The 21,164-nt window shown below is 52.3% G+C and overlaps 4 protein-coding genes and 3 pseudogenes across 4 annotated transcripts; 4 read left to right on the top strand and 3 right to left on the bottom strand.

The window, feature by feature from the left end:
• Positions 1-386: 386 nt before the first annotated feature.
• SAPIO_CDS2431 (uncharacterized protein) lies at positions 387-2,273 on the top strand (the record flags this gene model as incomplete). Its single annotated transcript, XM_016785453.1, has 5 exons — positions 387-610; positions 707-794; positions 878-1,507; positions 1,609-1,893; positions 1,956-2,273. The coding sequence occupies 5 exons, from the start codon at positions 387-389 to the stop codon at positions 2,271-2,273; spliced, it is 1,545 nt and encodes a 514-aa protein (XP_016644829.1).
• A 2,890-nt stretch (positions 2,274-5,163) lies between these two features.
• Positions 5,164-7,630, top strand: SAPIO_CDS2430 (Beta-glucosidase; the record flags this gene model as incomplete). Its single annotated transcript, XM_016785452.1, has 2 exons — positions 5,164-5,380; positions 5,517-7,630. 2 exons carry the CDS (start codon positions 5,164-5,166, stop codon positions 7,628-7,630), a joined length of 2,331 nt encoding a protein of 776 aa, XP_016644828.1.
• A 333-nt stretch (positions 7,631-7,963) lies between these two features.
• SAPIO_CDS2429 lies at positions 7,964-9,907 on the bottom strand (annotated as a pseudogene; the record flags this gene model as incomplete).
• A 1,813-nt stretch (positions 9,908-11,720) lies between these two features.
• SAPIO_CDS2428 lies at positions 11,721-13,367 on the bottom strand (annotated as a pseudogene; the record flags this gene model as incomplete).
• A 925-nt stretch (positions 13,368-14,292) lies between these two features.
• SAPIO_CDS2427 (uncharacterized protein) lies at positions 14,293-16,246 on the top strand (the record flags this gene model as incomplete). The annotated part of the gene is made up of 6 exons (XM_016785451.1): positions 14,293-14,488; positions 14,583-15,084; positions 15,157-15,278; positions 15,430-15,737; positions 15,817-16,048; positions 16,131-16,246. The coding sequence occupies 6 exons, from the start codon at positions 14,293-14,295 to the stop codon at positions 16,244-16,246; spliced, it is 1,476 nt and encodes a 491-aa protein (XP_016644827.1).
• Positions 16,247-16,840: 594 nt separating this feature from the next.
• Positions 16,841-17,650, bottom strand: SAPIO_CDS2426 (annotated as a pseudogene; the record flags this gene model as incomplete).
• A 660-nt stretch (positions 17,651-18,310) lies between these two features.
• SAPIO_CDS2425 (uncharacterized protein) lies at positions 18,311-20,449 on the top strand (the record flags this gene model as incomplete). The annotated part of the gene is made up of 3 exons (XM_016785450.1): positions 18,311-18,667; positions 18,841-19,078; positions 19,728-20,449. The coding sequence occupies 3 exons, from the start codon at positions 18,311-18,313 to the stop codon at positions 20,447-20,449; spliced, it is 1,317 nt and encodes a 438-aa protein (XP_016644826.1).
• Positions 20,450-21,164: the final 715 nt, after the last annotated feature.

Raw genomic sequence — 21,164 nt, 5'->3', positions numbered from 1 at the left:
AGGGACATGTCGGCCCCGGATTTTGATTAGGGTCGACGGTTGGCCCCCCGCGTTTACCCCATATTTACCCCGCAAAAATATGTCGGCAACAAAACCAAGTTTGCATCGGACTAGCGCCGAACCCCCCAATCGGCATCTCCGCGCCGGGATGAAGCTTAGATGTTCTGTTTCGGCACTCGTCGAGTAGCATTGAAAGTGGAAGACGGTTGGCTGCCAGAGCATCCTACCGTGATAGAAATAAAATAACGACCACTTCGCCAGCCTCTTTATATCTTTCGTGAGATGCATGCAGCGGTTCTCCTGTCGCCCTTTTTGTTTTCCTTCTCCAACACCTGGCAACCAGTCTGATTGTCTAGCTCGAGCCTCGGCTTTTTTTATTAATCAAAATGGCGCAGAGCGATATTGCCCAGGACACCAAAAAAACCCGCGATAGCTGTGAACATGTCGAAAAGACTGTCCTCGTGGACCACCACAAAAAAGCGGAAGCTTTCATCACCCTCGAGAACCTGCCGCCTCTCGATCCGGCTGTAGAGAAGTCGCTAAATAGAAAGCTGGACATCTGGATCATGCCTCTGCTCACGCTCAACTTCATGTTTGCATTTATTGATAGGTACGCCTTGTTTTCCCATTGTGATGACCTGCTTGGGAGGTCGGTGACCCTATGCGGCAGTATTAGCTTAATACCCAACCTCTCTCTCACTATTAGGGCGAACCTCGGGAATACCAAGATTATCGGTTTGGAGAAGGATCTTGGCATGCAGGGCTACGATTTCAACTGGGCGTCGACGGCTTTTGTGAGTCCTCGTGGCCATTAACGGCGCCCATGAAACTTCTTATCGCGCCGACAAGGCTAACAAGGTATATTCCCTCATCTTAGTATTTTACGTATATTCTTGTGGAGTTACCCTCCAACATGGTCCTGAAGAGGGTTGGAGCGAAAATCTTCCTCCCCGGCCTCTGTTTCATCTTCGGCATCATCACCATTTCCACCGCCTTCATTCAAAACTTCCAAAGCATAGTCGCCATGCGTTTGCTCCTCGGCCTCGCGGAGGGCGGACTGCTCCCCGGCTACGCTTTTTATCTCTCATGCCTCTACCCACGCTACGAGCTTGGCGGCCGCATCGCGGGGATGATGACGTCGTCCCTCTCCTCCGGATTCGTCGGCGGCTTTTTGGCCCTCGCCTTCGGTAATCTTGCGCCATTGGCAAATGGTAGGCTCCACACGTGGCGCAACGTCTACTTTTTCGAGGGAATCATCTCCCTCGTCCTCGCCGTGGTGTCCTTCATTATTTTCCCCAACGGCATCGACGACGCCTGGTTCTTGACCAAGGCGGAGAAGGAGGTTGGCCGCGAACGTCTGAGGCGCCAGGAGTTGGCCGAACATTCGCCGAAAATCAACAAGAGACATATAAAGCAGGGCGTGTTTAACCTGGGCAACTGGATGGCCGCTGGTGTCTACGCAATAATAAACGTGCCTGTGCAGGCGTGCATCCTATTCCTCCCCACGGTGCGCTCCCCCGCCCCCTACCCCGTCTCCAGTTGCACGACCAACCAGATCCCCAGCATCGTCATAGCTATTAGAAGGCCTAATCTTAACATATTGTACAGATCATCCATGCCATGGGATACACATCTAGTAGGGCCCAAATCATGTCTGGTGCCCCATTCCTCGTGGGTACCGTTACCCTGGCCGTTCAGGGCTACCTCTCGGACAGGTTCCGTCGTCGAGGATTAATCGTACTTGTCTTCATGCCCTTCATGGCGCTATGCTTCATGCTGCTCCTCATCTTCACCCTGAGCGGACCCGAGCTTCTGAAGCGCACGGAGCTCCGATACATGGCTTTATTCTTGGGCGTTTCTTTGGGCACTTGTGGAGGGCCGATTTGCTTAGCTGTATGTATCCCATTTTCCTTGCTCTTCGCTTTCCGCTAACGTTCGCTGTCTCTCCTCTCAAGTGGGCAACCAACAACACCCCCAACCCGGGTGTACGTGCGGTGTCCACGGCGCTCATCGTCGGCGTCGGCACGGCCGGCGCATTCATTGCATCCTGGACATACACTAACAAGGAAGCCCCCCTGTACGTCACGGGACACTCGATCAACATGGGTTTCTCAACCGTCGCCATCGGCATCGTCATTCTCTACTGGTGGTATTGTAGCTGGGAGAACCGTCAGCGTGACCTAGGCCGGCGAGACCATCGCCTGATCAATCTAACGCAGGAGGAAATTGATGACCTTGGTCATCGGCATCCCAACTTCCGATATGCTTCTTAAAGTGTATGTTGATGGCGTGCTGTGGCAACAGAGCGTATGCTCCTACGTTCCTCTTTCGCTTCTCTCGCATGACTCGGGCCGTAGTCGTGTCAAGTTGGATGGCCTGTATAGTAATACTCCTAAAGAGTTGAAAAGTCGTTTGTTTATTAACTGGCCAGGCTAGACGACCCTTGTAACTGGTGTCGGGAGCATATTACTAGCTTATCCACTTCTGGGTTTCTGCTTTAGAACTTCTCCGTCCCCACAGAGGATTTTTAGATGTGGGTGCTGCTGAAACGAAGCGGTGGTTTCGTAACGTGGCGTGGGTCGAGGAAAGGTCAATTCTCTGCTCTTCACCCATCTCAGCTAAGAAGCCGTGGACAGTTTAGGCGTAGGCAACGCGGCCTATAAGGCACCCCTGTCTCCTCACCTCATTGTTCATAATAACGCGCATCATGGTTTCCCTCATCCACGAACCGAGCCGAGATCTTTCGAGAAATGCAAACCTACATTTTTTGTCATTCGTAAAAGAGGCTCTCGGCATCCTCCCCTACCCTTTCCGCGCTCAATGACGAACGTCCTCCACAAGACAGCCTTCATCGTCCTCCTCGGTGTCTCTGCTAGCGTGGCCTGCCCCACAGTTTGCCTTGCGGCCAAGAATCCCATCATCAGCCCCCTTTCTTCCGCCGATCCGATCTAGAAGTAGGACCCACACTACTCCCTCAACCCGTCGGGGAACCCTGTGACCCAGGATGACTGCATCAGGCGCATTCCCATGAGCAAGATTCTGCCCGAGCTCCTTGAAAAAGAGGGTAACTTGGCCTTTGAATTTTTCCGTGGCGTTTGGAGTGGACGGAGTTAGTGTCGATCTACTGTACAATGCTCTCCCCCTCACGCGACGTGCATACCAACTGTTGATACGGGTAGGTTTTGCAATTAAGCGCATGTGCTTGGCGCGTAGGTGGCAAGTTCCTAAGATAGACGGGGTCCTGGAGGTTGTTGAAGTACTTTAATTATTTAGATGCCCAACTTTGCATATCAAGACAACGTCACAGCTATTTGCAAAATGATGCACGAAAGCTAATCATAACGTACCGTCCCAACACTCATAGGGAGTGAGAACGCCGGCCGCATTACACCCCTTCACTAACCTAGGCTGGACATTTGACATTTCTTGGCCTAGATCGAGTGATCGAGCCCCGCGCGTCGCCTGCCGGCCTCGCCTGTATTGAGCCGGCACTAGAACGCCATGACTATAGATAAGATAACGATCACGATCGGGAACAAAGCTATAAGTAGGTCCCAAGCATCTTTCCTGGAGCTCTGAAGGGAAGTTTTATTCGCTTTTGCGACCGCTCGGCGTAGTCCCCGAAGGGTTCGACCTGCGCGAAGGTGAATGCGGGGAAGAAAATGGCAAAAGGTGCAGAAAGCGTATTAACTTGACCAACAGCGTATGATATAAATCGATAAATTCAACCATTCAATTCAATTCCAGTCCCTGAGCCGGACTTCTCAAGTCTGAGTTCAACTCCCGTTGCCAACTAACTCTTTACCTCCTCGAATCCTATCCTTCCTTCTTTCGCAGCATTTCTGCTCATACCGGGTGGGAATTTACGAAATACCATGGCCCATTTCCCTCCTGGAGCTTTCTGTAGGAGTACAGTTTCTCTTTCTCTTTCTCTTTCTCTTTCTATGGAGTTCACACGGAACAACCTTGGAAACAGTCTCGGCAGTCGATTCAAGCGGACATGCCCTACAGATGATCTCAATCATGCCATCGAGGCTATGACTAGAGCAGTAGATGCCATACCTCAAGATCACCCAAATCGCGTTGGCCAACTAAGAAACTTTAGTGGATTGTTCCACAATGAAGTGGACTGGCTCTATGGATTACCTTAATCGTTTCATCGACGCTGCCTCGGCATCCGGCTCTCGCGATGCGTACGGCGTACACGAATCACAAACTACTCGGGAAAGTAGCTTGGCAAGCATATCGAGACTGTTTCTCCCCGTCACCCGAAATTCGACGACTTCGTCCTGTGGCCCGGTCGGACATGGGTCAACGACACAAATTCGATAGTCCCAAGCGCGTATACTCACTTCGACACCGAACAGCCACACGACAAATGCGACATCGATTATGATAAGCTTGACGGGTCTTCCGGCGCCCGCATATGGGTATTGATGGGCTAAGCCACCGTTGAGAGCACAGCCGCGGAATAGAAGGAGATGAGGAGTCGTGGGCTGTGCGAGGAGGAGTTCGCCACCTTCGCCAAAGAGACTTCTTCAAATAGGGCGGGGAAGGGAAACCGAAGCCCTCGGAACTGTTGTGGATCATAATTTGGTCCCGTGGCCTACAGCTCGGTGATGGTGAAAGCAATTGCCGAATTCAGCTCGATCTACTGTGGTGTGCTAATGTCCGACAATGCGGGGTGCAGAATCCCGGGATGAGGGCAGTTGTGGTCTGCCCTGACTGACTACGCCAATTTGGGGAACCCCGGCCGATCCGACCGATAGCCGAAGATGTCTATTCCAGATGTGTACATTCCCGCGTTGAGGAGGTGACTTTTTTGGTAATTGCACTCTTTGGGACATTAGGGCCGGCCCCACTAAGGTGGATGTTTGGATAGCGTGCTACGATGCAACAAAGGCGATGAAGAAGTGTTCCCCGAAGGCTTGGATATGGCATTGAGGCGAATTAGGAGTTCTATAAAGCTAAAAGGGCTCAAGCTCGCTACGTCATAGAGACGTTGTAAACTTTGGACTCGTGTAAGCGAAAAAGCCAACCCTCGTTCACGTGGGCATCATCAGTAGCTTTCAAGAAACCCTCAGGATCGGCCGTGTTAACATGACTGCCCTACAACGTGTAGGGTGCGCCGGATTGGCGATCTGGCTACATATCACCAGCACGATGGCAGCCGCCGTTAATCCCCGTGATGTGGCTCCATACTTGAATCCTTCCCTCCCTCCCCCGGAGCGTGCTGCCGATCTCTTGGATCGCATGACCTGGGAAGAGAAGATTGGCCAGTTAGGTGGAGTGAGGAGAGCCTTCGGTACATCTACGGGGAAGCCAACGTTTAACAGGTCATCGTTTGAGACGGTACACGCTACCCAGAACGGCCAGGTCGGTGCGTCAGTATCTGTTCCTCTAATTAACTCAAATGAAACTAGGAAGGCACATACCCTTCCAATCGTGTCTATTAACCTTGTCATCGAAATGCGGCGAAAAGACTGCCAGCAATAGCTAACCAACGAATGTTCCAGGCTACGGTCCCCAAGCGAATTGGGCCCACGATCTACTGCCAATGATGAACGGCCTGCGGGCCGAGCAGCTTAATTCTTCGCGTCTCGGCATCCCGTATATCGTGATAGCTGATTCGGTGAATGGATTATGGTTTTCCGGTGGCACACTTTTCCCCGGTACAGTATCCATGGCCTCGTCATGGAATCTCCCACTCTACGGCGATGTTGTCGCCGCCATTCGCGACGAAAATCTTGCCATGGGCGTGAATTGGGTTCTTTCCCCCGAAGTGGACATAACTAGGGACCCTCGGAATGGCCGCAATGGCGAGATGTATGGTGAGGATACCTATCTCGTTGGTGAGTTCGCAACGCGCTACGTCCAGACGATGCAGGAAAAGGACGATGGTGGCTGGGTCAAAATCGCCACCACCATCAAGCACTTTGTTTTCGGCGCAGGCAGTGGCGGCGTCAACCGTGCTAGCATGGAAGGTGGTATCAACCACATCCTCAACGATCTCGCACCTCCTTACCGCAAGGTTATCCCGGAAGCTCAGCCCATGTCACTGATGGCATCTTACTCGACTGTTGACGGAGTGCCCATGTCTATCAACAAGTATCTCCTCCAGGATGTCCTTCGCAGTATCCTTGGTTTTGAAGGCCTTATCATGTCAGATGCCAATGCCATCGAGTATCTATTCACAGAGGCCAAAGTGGCCTCCTCACGAGAGGACGCTGCGTTGAAAGCGTTGGCCGCGGGGCTAGAGCACGAGCTACACCCAGGCGGTCACGGCCTGTTCTCGGATTTGATAGACCCTGCGCACGGAGGCGACCCGTCCATTGCGTCTCTGGTTAACGAGTCGGTCCGAGCATTTCTTGAAATCAAATTTGCAACTGGCATGTTCGATCGGCCTTTGCCAACCGTCGAGAATATGAAAGCCACTCTCCGTAACAAGCGCCACTTGGGGCTCAATCGGAACATTACGCGCGAGTCGCTCGTCATGCTCAAGAACGACGGTTTCCTTCCGATCAGCCGCGACCAAATATCATCATCAGAGGGCAAGATTGCTGTCATCGGGCCCTATGCTGATATTATTAATGCCGGTAACTACGCCCCGGCTGACCCTCTTGACCGACGTTACGGCGATTCGATTCGCCGCAGCTTTGAAAGGGAGCTGGGGAGAGACAAGATTGTCTACGCCAAGGGGACTAGCACCATCCTTCCGAATTACGATGACGATGGATCCGCAGATGATGAGGCTATCGCCGAAGCCGTTGACGTAGCCAAGGGCGCCGATCTGGCCGTCATCGTGCTCGGCTCGGGCTTCGGCAACTTCGATACCAGCTTCATCAATAACGACCGCACGGATACCGAGGGCTTTGCACACGCGGATCTCGGATTCCCGGGGAAACAACAGCACCTTCTAGACGCCGTCCTTGACACCGGTGTACCGACTGTCCTCATTATGAATTCGGGCCAGACTTTCGTCATAAACGACTCTACCATGTCGCGTTGCCGCGCCATCTTCCACGCCTGGCTGGCGGGAGAGTTCACTGGAGACGCCGTTGTCGAGACGCTGCTGGGCCAAGTTAATCCCAGCGGTAAACTCACCGTCACGATGCCTCAACACAACGGGGCTTTCCCGGCCGCATACGATTTTCTGCCCTCGGACGCAGTCGGCGGGTTCGGAGGAGCGACTCTTTATGACTGGCACTGGCCACAGCTGACGCGCAAGGCGCCGCTCGCCTTCGGGTTCGGGTTGAGCTATACGACGTTCAACTTCTCTAGGGCTTCGATCTCGACACAACAACAACGCAGGGGGAACGATACCAGTGCCGTGTCGGTTTCCGTAACCGTCACTAACTCGGGGGACGTCGCTGGGAAGGAGGTCGTTCAGTTGTATTACCGTCCTCAGCACACCATCATCGAGTTCCCTGTGATGAAGCTGATTCGGTTTGTCAAAATCACACTAGAGCCGGGTGAGTCGAAGGAGGTTGTCCTCAACACGGTTCCTATCAAGGAATTAGGTTATTTCGTGAACGGCAAGTGGAATGTAGACCGAGGCAATTACTCTTTCTGGGTGGGCAGCAGCTCTAGAGGGGAAGATTTGACATGTCTCGACGTCTATATATTCTAAACCTAAGAAAGTTCGAGCCTGGGATGTGAGGCTCCGGCGTTTACGTGTCTCCCCGTGTCCACCAGCATCCGCCAGCAATAGCTCAACGTGGATGCAAGTGGGAAGAGAGCTCTCTCCTTCTACGGTTGTCCTACATGGAATATATTGAATATAGTTATAAAACATGTATGACTCATTTATTGATGACGCATTTCAGCTGTAAAAGGGGGGGGGGGCAAGTGTGCACATATGCCAGCAGTGCGAGAGGGATGGAACTAACTCATTGTTCTCAAAATTCCACCTAAATGTGATACAATGTATTACATCTTGTACAAAGGAGATCAACTCGTGATGCTAAGGTAGACTACCATCGGCGTCAAAAAGCCAGTCCCAGTCCTGTGGACCCCACCAGGCAAACATTGACTGTTGGGTTTCCCCAGACAACCCTGCCATGAAGTCCGTCTCTTGGTAGGTCGTTGTGGAGGGAGTGCCGGTGAATTCCCATTCTTGGATAGTACCCACGTTAATACCAGAAAAGGTCATGCTGTCCGTTTCAACTGCAGTTTTGAGGCCGCCGTCAATCCTCCTGGAGCTGAGTTCTGTCGCCAGCGGCTGTTGCAAATCTAATTTGTCGCCAATAGATTGAGCCGGCGCAGCGTTTGCCGGAATAGGCGCACCACCCCCTTGCCTCGACGAGTCATCTGGGTGTTTTTGTTCCTGCACTCGTTCTGGTCGGTGGATCTGGATGGGAATGGAAGGCGATGTGGCAGTAATTCCCGGCCGATCATTGTCCATAGCCCCGTCGTTTTCGTCATCCGTGTCATTGCTCGAAAAATCGGCTCTACGGAGTAGACTATGAATCGCCAACCTCTGGCGGGCCTGAACTGCCATCGAAAGCTGTTTTTCCGGAGAATGGCCTTCGTCTTGTTGTTGTGTTAGGCCGTCCTCCGGTCTTTCGGGTGACGATAATACTGCATGCGTGGACAGGGTGCCATGGGACGGCTGTCGGCCCTGATTTGAATACAAAGAATAATACTGGGCGCCACCACTTATGTCTCGCTGCTGTTCCGAGAATACCTTCAATGACCGTTCTAGTTCCTGGATGATGGGTGCAACTAGGGCAGAAGATGGGAAAAAGCGTTTTAGGGCAGCAAGGCATAAATCTCCGCGGCTGGCGGCGAATCCGGGAGCAGGGCGGGAGGAACTCCTGCCGAAGCGGGAGATGAACAAGATGAGACGTGTAGCGTGATACGCACATATTGCGGTGTCGAACTCGAGCAAGTGGTGTTCCGTGCTGTGCTGGTTCAGGGACGTGATGATTTGTATGATGCGCATCGCATGTTGCAGACACTGTTCCTCGGCAGCAACCACGGCAAACTCGGAAACTCCATTTAGTACCGGGGCAGGGGCAGCTTCGGGGTATCCAGCGAGTAGGAGGCGGTTAAGGTCACAGTGAGCTTGATGCCATGAAACGTGAGCAAGCACGCGTCTTGGGAGCCATCGATCTCGGCTGGAGTCAACCAAGCCCGCGGTAGCAAAGTTCGTCAGGATGTCACCCCCTGGAAGAGTGTCCGGTGGCTCAACGGTGGAGAGGGTGTGCGCGTGGTGATGAAGGAGGTCGCCAAGGGATGGGAGCTCATTCTCGACAAGAGCGACGCTCCGAGTCAGTTTCATAATATCCCTTCGAGCCGATTCGAGCTGCATAAGCAGCCTATAGGCACCTCCCTCCTCACTAGAGACGTTCCCGTCACCCTCCTTGTGGTTAGCGACCTCGTCGCCAGACTCTTCCCCTGGTCTAGGGATAGGAGCGAAGCTCTCTTCGGCGTGCGGAAAGTCGATATATATGACTTCCAGGGGAAACAGATCAAATTCCGCGAGACCAGAAGAGAAGTATCTCTCAACAATTTTTAGAGACCAGAGAATGCGCCGGCGGGCCTCGCGCGCGACGGGGTCCAGGTCTGGCCGCTCGTGATTCAGACGCATGGCGGCAGCAAAGCGAGCCGCGGTGGCTGTAAGCATGAATGCTCGCTGGAAACATCCGGTTTCCATACGATGATGAATGATCAAGAGCAATGTCTGCAAGCGGGGAATGTTTGGGCTTTCTAAATTCACCCAGACACTCTGCTCGGCGGCTTGTACCCAGGAGGCGGTCGTCGCTGCCGGCAACGAAATGTCATTTCCGCTCCCCAAGTGCAAGGTGGTTATGGCGCAGATCGCCGAGACCAGGTCACCATAGAGGCGGCCATTACCGCAGCGCCTCTTAGTAGTTTGGGGGTGGAGAAAAGAATACGAAGGCATGGGGTAGATCCTATCAAAGAAAATGTCGACGAGACGTAACTGAAGCTCGTGAAGGCTATTCCCGGAAATTTTACTCGTACCAGTGCCTGAGCAGGAATGGCCCGATCTTTCCAGACGTAAACTTGAAGGTTGTGGTGAATACGGATCAGAGGCCAGAGCCATGGGCGATGGCGCTGAGGGCGGTACAGTAGGAGTCTCCGGACTCGACTTTGCGGCTTCACCAGGACAGGAATAACTAGGTATCCGGTCTTTACTCTGGTCGGTATCGTCGCGGGGGACTTGATTACCTCGTTTTGGGGGCAGGTAAACACACTCGCTTCCACGTTGGCGGCAACTCGTACAGGATGGCCGAGTCGCGGAGCACCTGGTCTTCTTCTCCCGGCAAGCAGCACACGCGCGTAATCCACGGAGCCGCCTAGGCCTGCCTGTGACCTGTGAGAAGGCGGTAACTGACTCGATCTGCACTTCTGAAGGCGTAATGGGAGTGTCACGGTCGTCCACATTCACCGTAGCCGACATAGGAGTCGAGAGTGAACACGGGAAACCTAGTCGCCTGCAATTGGAACAGATGCCTCGCCGCTTATCACAGCGGACCTTGAACGGGTCAATCATTAGCAAAGAGGACAGTCCAACGATTCGGATGTCATGGGACATCTAGCTTTGTACCTTGCGCCATCGACATTGAGCACATGTTTGCGCCCCATTGGCCAAACCGGTCGACTTGAAGCACCCGATAAAATATTGACCATCCATAATGAAGCCGACGGAGGTCAGTCGATGAAAGTTGCTAGATCAACTCCATGCACCGACGGAGTGTTAACGAGCTGCCTCGGACAAGGGGGGAGCAGGATGCGGAAATGGTTCTGTGGGAATGGGAAAGGAGGGCGAGGTGGAGAAGAGCAATTTACTGACGCTTCTACAGAGCTAGCCGGAACAGTCCTAGTTACCCCAAATACTCAAAAATGTATCTCATTTTGGGGAGGTCAAAGGGTCTGTCCAGGTGGGGAACAGAACCTGGGTTTTGTGGGGTTTGTGGGGGACTGGCTGGGGACATCCGGCAACAGACGGTCCCCAAATCGCGTCACCCCAACCTCCATGGCTCGATAAACTACAACTATCGAGGATCTGAAATGTGAAGTCATGGTCCAAGCCCCTGTCAGAACTCCAATACAAACGAGTATGTGTTTTACACACGGGGCTAATTCCTATTCTGAAATGGGTTTTCCTAATCCTAGTCAAATGCCGTACCAATTTAGCGTTTCAAACCCTCGGGGAGGTGTAATTTTCGGGGAGTAAATCAAGGATAACACATTATAACGCGACCCAAAGATGTCGCCCAAGTGCTGATAGGCACAACGGCCCTAACACATTTTTTTTCTCCATTTCATTTAGGACATAGGCGGCGGTGGTGCCTATTTCTTGAATGAAATGAGGCCTCGTATTCAGGCACCCGAGATGTGGATAAAACGGCGAAGCCCATGGGCCAAGCAAGGCGCGGCCTTGGCTCGAAGATGTTGTACAAGACATGTCGCCATTCGGGAAACATCACGGGATCAATTGATGCTGACACTGAAACTAGTGCGCTCGGTATATTCTCGACGATTTCACCGCTCTTCTAGTGACCCACCACTTTTGCAGGAGGCTCATTGTAATTTAGGAATATTGATGTCTTTTTTTGCTCAAAATAAAATAAAATGCCCGAGACCGTGGAGTAGTTTAGCCATACGCCCCGAGGTTAGGCTCTACTACATTGTATACGGACTCTAATCTATCCTCCCCGCTAATAATTCCCAGAGTCTCCATTCACCCTGGTCTAGGTTGCAGAAGCCTCTCGCCTAATGCCGTTCTGAGCGTTGTTTTTAACGCCATTGGGGATCTTCGCACTCGGTCCGGTAAGCCTGAGATGAATAGGGTCATCGCCGATCTGCTCCATCTTATCCTCGAGGAGCTTTTTCATCTTCTGCGCGACTTCCTGATAGTTTGGGTCCTCATAGACATTAAACAGCTCGAGTGGATCCTGTTGGCAGTCAAATAATTCCCATTCCTTCTCTTCCTCCAGGGTAGGGTCTTCCGCGCTGCCGGGCCTCGCTCCGGCCATGCCGAGAGCCTCGTTATACCAGTAAATGAGTTTGTATCGGTGGTCGCGCACGCCGTAATGAGCATATGCTTGGTGGATGATGTCGTTGTGCATCCAGTACCGATGGTAGGCGACCTGCTGCCAATCATCGGGTGTTTGTGCCCGAAATAGAGGCCGCATCGAAACTCCTTGCATATAGTTAGGAATCTTCAAGCCCGCAAAGTCTAGGAAAGTCGGCGAAAAGTCCACATTACACGCGATATCGTCGCAGATGGTTCCGGGGGCGATCTCGGCAGGGTATCGCACGAGGAACGGCATCTGGAAAGATTCCTCGTACATAAACCGCTTATCAAACCAGCCATGCTCACCGAGGAAGAAGCCCTGGTCTGACGTGTAGATCACTAACGTGTTCTCCGCAAGGCCCTCCTTGTCGAGATATTCAAGCATCCTACCCATGTTATCGTCGACTGACTGGATGACGCGGAGGTACCGCTGCATATAGCGCTGGAACTTGAACGCGGATAGCTCGGCCTCGGAAGTGAAGGTGAACGCGGCACCAGTATCCTTGTCGATAAGCTTGATATTCGGATCCGTGGGTACTTTGCGCTGCGCGGATCCCGACTCCTGAGTCACACGCGTGCCGACACGGTTGCCACCGTCTGGCTGTACGAGCCCCAAGTCTTGATACGTGAGGTCTTCCGCCACCCGCATCTTGGCCACTCGGGCCGCCTTGGCCCTGTTCTTGTAGTCGTCGTTGTACGTCTCAGGGACCCGGATTGGCTTATCGGCGTAGAGCTGCTTGTGCTTGTCGTCGCACTCCCAAGACCTGTGGGGAGCCTTATGGTGGCACATGATGAAAAAAGGCTTGCCTGAATCTTTCGTCTGGGTGATCCAGTCTAGGCACTTGTCCGTGATAATATCTGTAACGTATCCGCTTTCATTTTTCGAGACGGAGGGTCCGTTCGGATCCGACTTTGACATCTCGATGAACTCGGGATCCCAGTAGTCCCCCTGACCTGGCAGAACCGACCAATAGTCAAAGCCGGTGGGCTCATGCCCTTTGCCCTCGCCAAGATGCCACTTTCCCACCATGGCCGTGCGGTAGCCGCCCGTTCGCAGGTGTTTCGCTACATTAGGGAGTTTTTGGTTGATGTGGTCGTCGAGGGTCATGACACCGTTAACGTGGTTGTACGTGCCAGTCAAAATGGCCGCTCGCGAAGGAGTGCAGATCGAGTTCGTTACATAGCAGTGGTTGAACTTCATGCCTTCCTTCGCCAGCCTATCGAGATTTGGCGTCTGGTTTATGCCGGCCCCGTAGCAACTAATGGCTTTCGAGGCATGGTCATCAGCCATGACGAACAGAATATTGGGTCGTGAGGCCATGTTGGTAAACAAGGCGGAATGATGTCGCAGGAGAAGTTCCGCTTCGGTGTTTTCTCAAGGAGAAAAAGAGGGAGGGAAAAAAAAAAGAGGGGGGGGGGGGGGGGGGGGGGGGGAGGAGGGGGGCTTCGTGTTGATTCGCACCAAGAACGATTTTGACAAGGCGTTGGAGAAAGGAGAAAGGGTCACGATGAATTCTTGGCAGAATTAAGGGAGATGGAGAGAAGAAGAGAGGACATGCACACTGCTGGACTCATGGCTTGCGGCTTTCCCTCGGCTCGGCTTATAAAGCTTGGATGCATTATGACATGTAGGGAATCCTCGCGCCTGATCGAGCGTCGGCGTCGTGCGGCATGATTAGAAAGACCATCTTATTCGCAAACGACTTCTGGGTTCCATCGCCTTTGAAGCCATGCTTGGCTAGCTAGAGTGCGTGTGGAGGTCGTGGACTCGGCTGTCGGACTCGCTTAACCATCAGTGGACAGGGCTTCAAGGTTTTTCACCCTCAGCACCCGCCGCGTGCAGATGATTGGTGGGTTTCATCTCCGTGTTAAGCCCCAGCCTTCGGCAGTCGGCCGGGACTTCTATACTCGGACTAGTTCGGCCATAAATTACGCTAGATCTTTTTCCCGACACAGAAAACCCAGTTTGCCTCCAGGAAACTACCCCCGCCCGATCCAAATTACCCACGGGGTAGCTTACCTTTCGTTGGCAAGCTCGGCATTCAAGTCCCAAGCATGGTTTCGTTACCACGAAATGCAGCTTTGTTCGAGCCCCCAGAAGATGAGGCGGGGCGTTGATTGCTTTGAAGACATGAACGCGTGATCAGCTCTCCTTCCCTATTATATATAACCTTGCCTTTTACCAACTTCGCTATTACCCGGCATTGCCATATCCTCGAATGCTGCGCTCTAACTCCTGAGACAAAATGTCGAAGACATTAGGAACCTTCCGAGCGGTGTACCTCGTAGCCCTTTGCTGCGTAGGCTCGTTCTTATTTGCCTATGATACAGGTATTATCGGCGGCATTCTCACGTTTAAAAGTTTTCAGAGAGATTTCCGTTACACAGAGGATCAGAGGGCGACCGTTGGATCTAACTCCACAAGTCTCCTTCAAGCTGGAGGTACGTCGACCAACCCGGGAAGATGGTCTTTGAAGGGGCACTCGGCCCCTTTTCTATCACAATAAGCCTACTAACGACTTGTGCCACGCTACAGCTTTCTTCGCTTGTTTCTTCATTTGGCCCTTCACTGCCAAGTACGGTCGTCGATGGTCCCTCATCCTCGCCTCCGCCATCTTCAATGTCGGCGCGGTCATTCAGACCATAAATACACACTCGCTCGCTGCTTTCTACGTCGCCCGCGTCATCAGCGGTATTGGTGTCGGAATGGCCACTGTTATTGTTCCCATGTACTCCGCAGAGATGGCACCAAAGCACATCCGCGGCATGCTTGGCAGCATGTTCCAATTCTTCTTTACAATGGGCGTGATGACTTCATACTGGATAGACTACGCCTCAGACCTCCATATTGCCGACAATAACAGCGCACAGTGGCAGGTGCCTGTCAGTATTCAACTTGTCCCCGGCGCCATCCTTGGCTTCGGCATGCTACTAACCAAAGAGAGCACGAGATGGCTGGCGAAGAAAGGTCGACGTGAGGAGGCCTTGGCCTCGCTGGCATGGGTCCGAGGAGGGGACAGCCCCGAAGTACAGGAAGAGTCAGTTTTTGTTTATGCTCAGCGATCAATACCGATGGAGGTACCCCCATGAAAGACTAACTTGGTCTGCAGGTTTGTGGAGATCATCGCCAGCATTGAAGAAGAAAATCGCATCAAATCAGGCATCACATGGAAGGAGCTTCTCGAACCTATCAACAGATACCGCCTGTTCCTCATTATTGCTCTGCAGATTGGTACGCACTCATGATTAAAAGACTCCTCTAGAGCCTGCAGGTCTAATACACTCTAGGTGTCCAACTTACCGGCAACACTTCAATGGCGTACTGTATGCCTTCCCCCTCTCCTCTTCTCTCTCGACAGCGTCGGTCTAATTTAGTATCGCAGATGCTCCTCAAATCTTTTCCCTGGTTGGCGCTAGTCAAGATAAGCTTCTCCTCACCGGCTTCTTTGGCCTGGTCAAGGTGGTAGCTTGCTTGTTCTTCCTCCTCTTCCTTGTTGAGCGCATAGGCCGCCGTGGGTCTCTCCTGGCGGGTGCATTTCTCATGGGAGCCTACATGCTCATCGTGGCGATTTTGACGGTCAAATTCCCCCCGGACCCGGATGCTGGACTCACACCCGCCTCTATTGCTTCCTTGACCATGATCTACCTGGAAGCCATGAGCTATAACATTTCATGGGGTCCCGTACCTTGGGTAAGTACAGACCCTGTCCGCCGCCGCCTCGAGGACGACCGCTTCAGAATTTTTCTAACTTTGGTCCGCTGCTCTACAGGTATACATGGGTGAGATTTTCCCAACACGTATTCGTGAAGCTGGTATCGCCATCGGAACCTCGACGCAGTGGCTGTTCAACTTTGTCTTCTCCCAGGCAACACCCCATGCCGTCAAGAACCTAGGGTGGAGGACTTTCCTGATGTTCTCCATTTTCAACTGGGCGCTTGCGGTTTTCGTCTGGTTCTTTATTAAGGAGACAAAAGGAAAATCCCTTGAAGAAATGGAAGATCGTGAGTTCCACCCCACTTCTGGGCCTCTTTGCAGTGGGGCTACGCTTTCTGCTCTGTGCTATGGTACTAATGGATACTTCAGTGTTCGCTCAGAGTCTCGGCGTTCACAGGGATACCGAGGCTACAATAGCCGAGGCTCAGTTGAAGAAAGGAGGCGAGGATTTGCGAGTTTCGCAGGTTGAGGAGAAGCCGAACTGAGCCTTTTATTGATTGAATGCATCCCTCTTTCGTGACTGGGTCGTGGTCTCCATGTACAGCGGATTTAGCAGGACCGAACGATGACACTTTCACGAATCAGCCCCCGGAGTTTAACCGGAAAAGGGGCTTGACATCCATGATCCGAACAATCCGATATCAATAGAGATGGACTACAATTTGTATCTATAGTACTCGAGTTTCCGTAGAAAAACGAAGAGCGTAGTTTCGACTCTAGAATCACCAAAGAGGACGGACGGCAATTGATTAATATCCGGAGGAAGGATTAGATGGAGCGGCCTGTCCTTGACAAGGTCATGGCACGAGCAGTAGTAGCATTGCAGAGGTGAAGCGGTCTGGGTCCTGTTCTGGATATGTATGTCTCCGGCGGTCCTGACAAGACAGGGCACGCTAGACACCATAGAAGATAGAAGGGCGCCTGGACGGAGCCTATGTACTCCTGAAGTTGGAGAAATAAGCTACTGTCATTATGAAGCCTAAGTGTAATAAGCCGTAAGTTAGTGGGGAAGTAGGTGTTTATGTGTGGGTGGATTGAAATTATGGTGTAGGTCTTAGGGGGCCTAATTCTGCATGTCGTTAAATTTCGCGACATTCTCTGCCAAAGACAAGTTCCTTCGCTATCGCTCCCTCCCTATTTTCCAACTCGTCCCACCAGGGCAGCTCCTGGAACCTCCTATACCAGTCCGCAAGCGGTTTCAGCTTCTCATCCTCTAAGATCTCCCACCCGTAAGACAGCTCCGTATACCGGCATAGAGCGGCCAAGGAGAAGTCAACTAGTCCAGGCCCGTTAATACCCGGCGTCAGCCAGCCCGTGATATCCAGGCTGCCCTCAGCCCACCCTTGCACCTTGCCAAAGGCTACGACCATGGTCGCCAATCCATTGCGCGCGGCACTGAGACTGCGGTCTTCGTTCTTCAGTCCTGACCAGAAGGCCGTTTGCGGAATAGCGTGTTTCATGTAGACGGCTCCATGGGCAAATCCATCGTTGATCGCAAGTAAACGGTCGTTCATGCGTGCGCGGTCGAGTGCGGATTTCGGCTGCATATCTGGCCCGGAATTGGCGTAGACTTCGTCAAGATAGCACATAATTGCGGTACTCTCGTGGATCCATTTTTCATCTCCGGTTGTTAGGTCGGCGACCCTGAGACAAGGCGTGCTAGTACCGGGCTTAAGTGTGTCTTGGGCGGGGTTGAATATCCATCGAGCTCCCGACCCCGACAAGTTAGGTTCCATGAAGACAATTCGCAGGTTGGGCTCGGTTGTCCTTCCGGCTAGCAGGTCGGCTGGGGAGCGGACGAGGCCTTTGGAGAGGAGGAGGTAGTCAATGCGGCGTGGGAACATGCCTTCCACCCATAGCCAAAGAGTATGTTGATACCTGACGGACATAGTTGGCTCACGGAGATGAAGCTTTTCTGAATACGGGATTTTTGCGAAGATATTGTTTGGAAGACTTATGCATGGTCATCTAGTGGAGAGAACGGAGGTAGTCACCACTCTTATATGCAGTTTTCGGTGACTTGTACCCCGGCTCGCTAAAGGAGGGCGTCTTAAATGTCTCCGAGATCCAGTTTCCTCGCCTTCCTATTGGAGACGCCGGAGCCTTTTCAAATGTCACCGCGCCAACCCCCACCAGCCAATAGACGTTGTAACCGTAGCGAATGAATGGAATGAGTTGTCGGCTGTGCTGCAATCCTAACACTAGCCCACTGACTGGTATCAAGCAGATACAACTGGTGAAAGGGTTATAGGTTATCTGTTATAAAGTAAATTATAAGGCAGTCAAGCAGTATTCACAAGATATCAATAAGAAGTGCGTATTCAAGGGCTTGGTAGACGTCGATCTCCAGCCGTCGATTTTCCGCATGACCCTGGACTCGGCTACCGAGGTGTTGTTGGGTCGCTCCTTTAAGTCGCAGCTAGAGGCAGCTGGCTCTCCATCGCGGCGTTTCGTGGAAGCGTGCGTTTGCCTACGCGTAGCTCAAGATCCACGCTCGCTACCTCATGGATAGAGACCTGACGAAGCCATTAGGTTTGTTGCTGAGATTCATGAATCCCACCATCTGGAAGGAGTTCGACACGTCATGCGAGACGGTGCATCGCATTGTCGATGAGATTGTTGCCGAGTTCTTATTGTCCCTGGATCACAAGGCGCTTCATGAATCAGGCGAAGAGAGATACGAAAAGCAGGATCGAAACGATGACGACCCAGAGCCCAACAATTGCAAGAAGTACGTCTTTCTTGAGGAGTTGGCGAAGGAGACTCGCAATCTGATCGAGCTGCGCGACGAGACTCTCAACGTGCTCGTAGCGGGTCGGGACGGCCTCGCTATTAAGCATCGCCCTTTTCGTTCTGGATCAACGGCCCGGTATCTGGGACAGCGTGCGGATGGAGGTCATCAAGACGTTCAGAGACAGCCTGCCGGAGAACAAACCTCTGCGAAACATCAGAAAAATGAGAAACCTACGAAGCGAATCTAAGTCCTCTTTGTTTGTCTATGCTTAAATTGTGATTGGAAATCCGGTCAAGGAGTATTTCGACAGGATCTAAACTGATCCTTCCTGCGATTGCATCTCAGGTTTACGCCTCTGGCCTCCAGTTCCGCGAAACTCCCGCAAGGCGAACACAAACACGAATCTGCCATGAGGCGGCAGCCCAGACGGGCAGTCCCCAGTGTTCACCCGAGCTGGCCAGTCTGTCAACTACCATGTGTACTCCATGCATCGACTCACATCCATCTTTGGCGAAGACGGCCACGTCTTCCGTCCGGACCTCTGAGACGATCCAAGCCTTCGGCCCGGATGGGGCTACATCCCGTAAGTTGACTCCTCCCAAAGCCGGCGACATAGCAAACCACGCGGCTGAAGGAAGGATTTTCTGACTAGATGTCTCTGTTTGTTTACAGCTTAAATGGTGGGCCGCGCACCTGCCCGGGGCAGCAATTCGCTCTGACCGAGGCTGCTTATGTCCTCACTCGTCTGATGCAAAGTGTAGAGTCCATTGAGCGACACGTTTTCGAGATAGAGTGGGCCGAGCATTTGGCTCTGGTCACAAAGGGTCGCAATGGTGTAAAGGTTGCCCTGAAAATGACCGACGAGAATTACCATGACTCGTGATCACCGATAAAGGCCCCGTTACAATTGTAATTAGCGAAAAATGCAAAACTGTGTATGATAATATTCACAAATGGAATAGGGTAAACGAAGGTACATCAGACTTGGTATGAGATATCCCGTGACTTGGCATTCCAACGTACCGAGGTATTAGGTAACAACAACCGATGTTACGTCAACACAAAGCTACACAGGAGAAGCACCACCAAAAACCAGCCCAGACCATCCTAAACCCTTAAATCCTCCCCGTTTTCAATTTTTCCAAACTGCTCCTGTTTCTAGTCGATCTACAACTAGGCAATACCTGCGCAAGTCCCAAGGTCTCCTGGTCTCAGAAAAGTCGGGATGTTAGGAAAGTTGCAATTTATTCAGCCTCCATATCACCCCCTCATTGGGGCCAAATTCCGCGTCCTCGAGACGACTCAGGAAAACTTCAAGTATGCCGAAGCGGCGCTCAACAAATCAGCCATGGACGCTGGTTACAGACTCTGTATCTTCCGGAAATATCCCAATAGCACCGATCCGAGCCGGGTCACTTTTTGCTGCAGCAAGGGCGGCGCATACAAGCCTTCCAGAGGACGTGAGGTAAACGAGGACGACCCTCCCAAGAAGAAGAGGAAGACATCCACCAAAAAGACCAGCTGCCCCTTCCAGATCGCTCTCAGGAGAGTATGTACTGCTTGGGTTGTCGAGGGCATCAGAGGTCATGAGGCGCACAACCATCCAATGGTTGATGCCTCGGCTATCCCGGAGTATAGGACGGCAATTGTCAAGAGCAGGGAGGAGCAGATTATCAGGTTTGGGAACGAGAAGAGGCCACCAAGAGAGATTTTGGAATTCTTGAGGGATGAGGATGAGGCTTTCAAGAAGGTCAATGCTCAAGACATCTCAAACTTTCTTGCCGCCTACCGCCGCCAGGCAAATGCTACGGATGAGGATACTAGAGACAAGGATTCCGGGGATGGGGCGAGGGATGGGAATGCAAGGGATGAGGGTGCAAGGAATCAGGACATGAGGGATGAGGAGACTCAGGAGAACAAAGAGGTGGCAGACCCTCCAAAGGAGGGGGCTTAATGAATTTGGTGGTGGGCCTGGGTGATTTGGGGTGAAGGATAGTGATTTTGGGACGGGGGTTATTGGGTGAATGATTCATGTAGTGCCTTCATGTAGTGCTTTCGCTTGGAGCGGTATCAACATTGTTGTTTTCGATCTCTTTAGAGACGAGGTTTAGCGCAGGGCGTTCCAGACAATTGGTGACTACGGCTTGAAGCTTGAGGCCCAGCATTACTCTGACATGGTCCCTCTCAACGAAGTGTCCTTCGTCGATACCACCTGCGCGTGACACAACCTCGTGAGAGAATTAATCTCGTCCGCCATAGTCACGGTCACTCTTCTCGATAGCAGCCAGACTCATTTTTTGACTTCGGGTCGGGTGGTACGTCGTTGATCGGCATGGCTTTGGGGGTGGCTGACATTTAGTAGAATGTCCGAACTTTCTACCGTTGAGGCGTGTCACTCTTTCTAACGACGCATACAGTAGAGGAGGCGAGCAGCGGTCTACCCAGCTGACACCGACTAAATCGAGCTCCAGCCTGAGATGAAAGCAGGGCTAATGATTAAGTACATACTTGCTCGGATATTATTATGTACTGACGCAATGCGAAGGAAATTGCAAGCCTCGCCCCGTAGTTATATCAACGGATTACTCCGTGTATTCAAGTGCTTCGCGTCAGAGACGAGCCATACAATCCACCCACCCCAACCTCCGGAACTCCAGCCGCTCCACGCG

Source organism: Scedosporium apiospermum (genome assembly GCF_000732125.1).
Source record: "Scedosporium apiospermum strain IHEM 14462 chromosome Unknown SEQ_SAPIO_0086, whole genome shotgun sequence".
In the NCBI taxonomy this organism is placed as follows: Eukaryota; Fungi; Ascomycota; class Sordariomycetes; order Microascales; family Microascaceae; genus Scedosporium; species Scedosporium apiospermum.
Note: the sequence above shows the minus strand (reverse complement) of the source record. Positions and strands in the feature narration are given on the sequence as shown.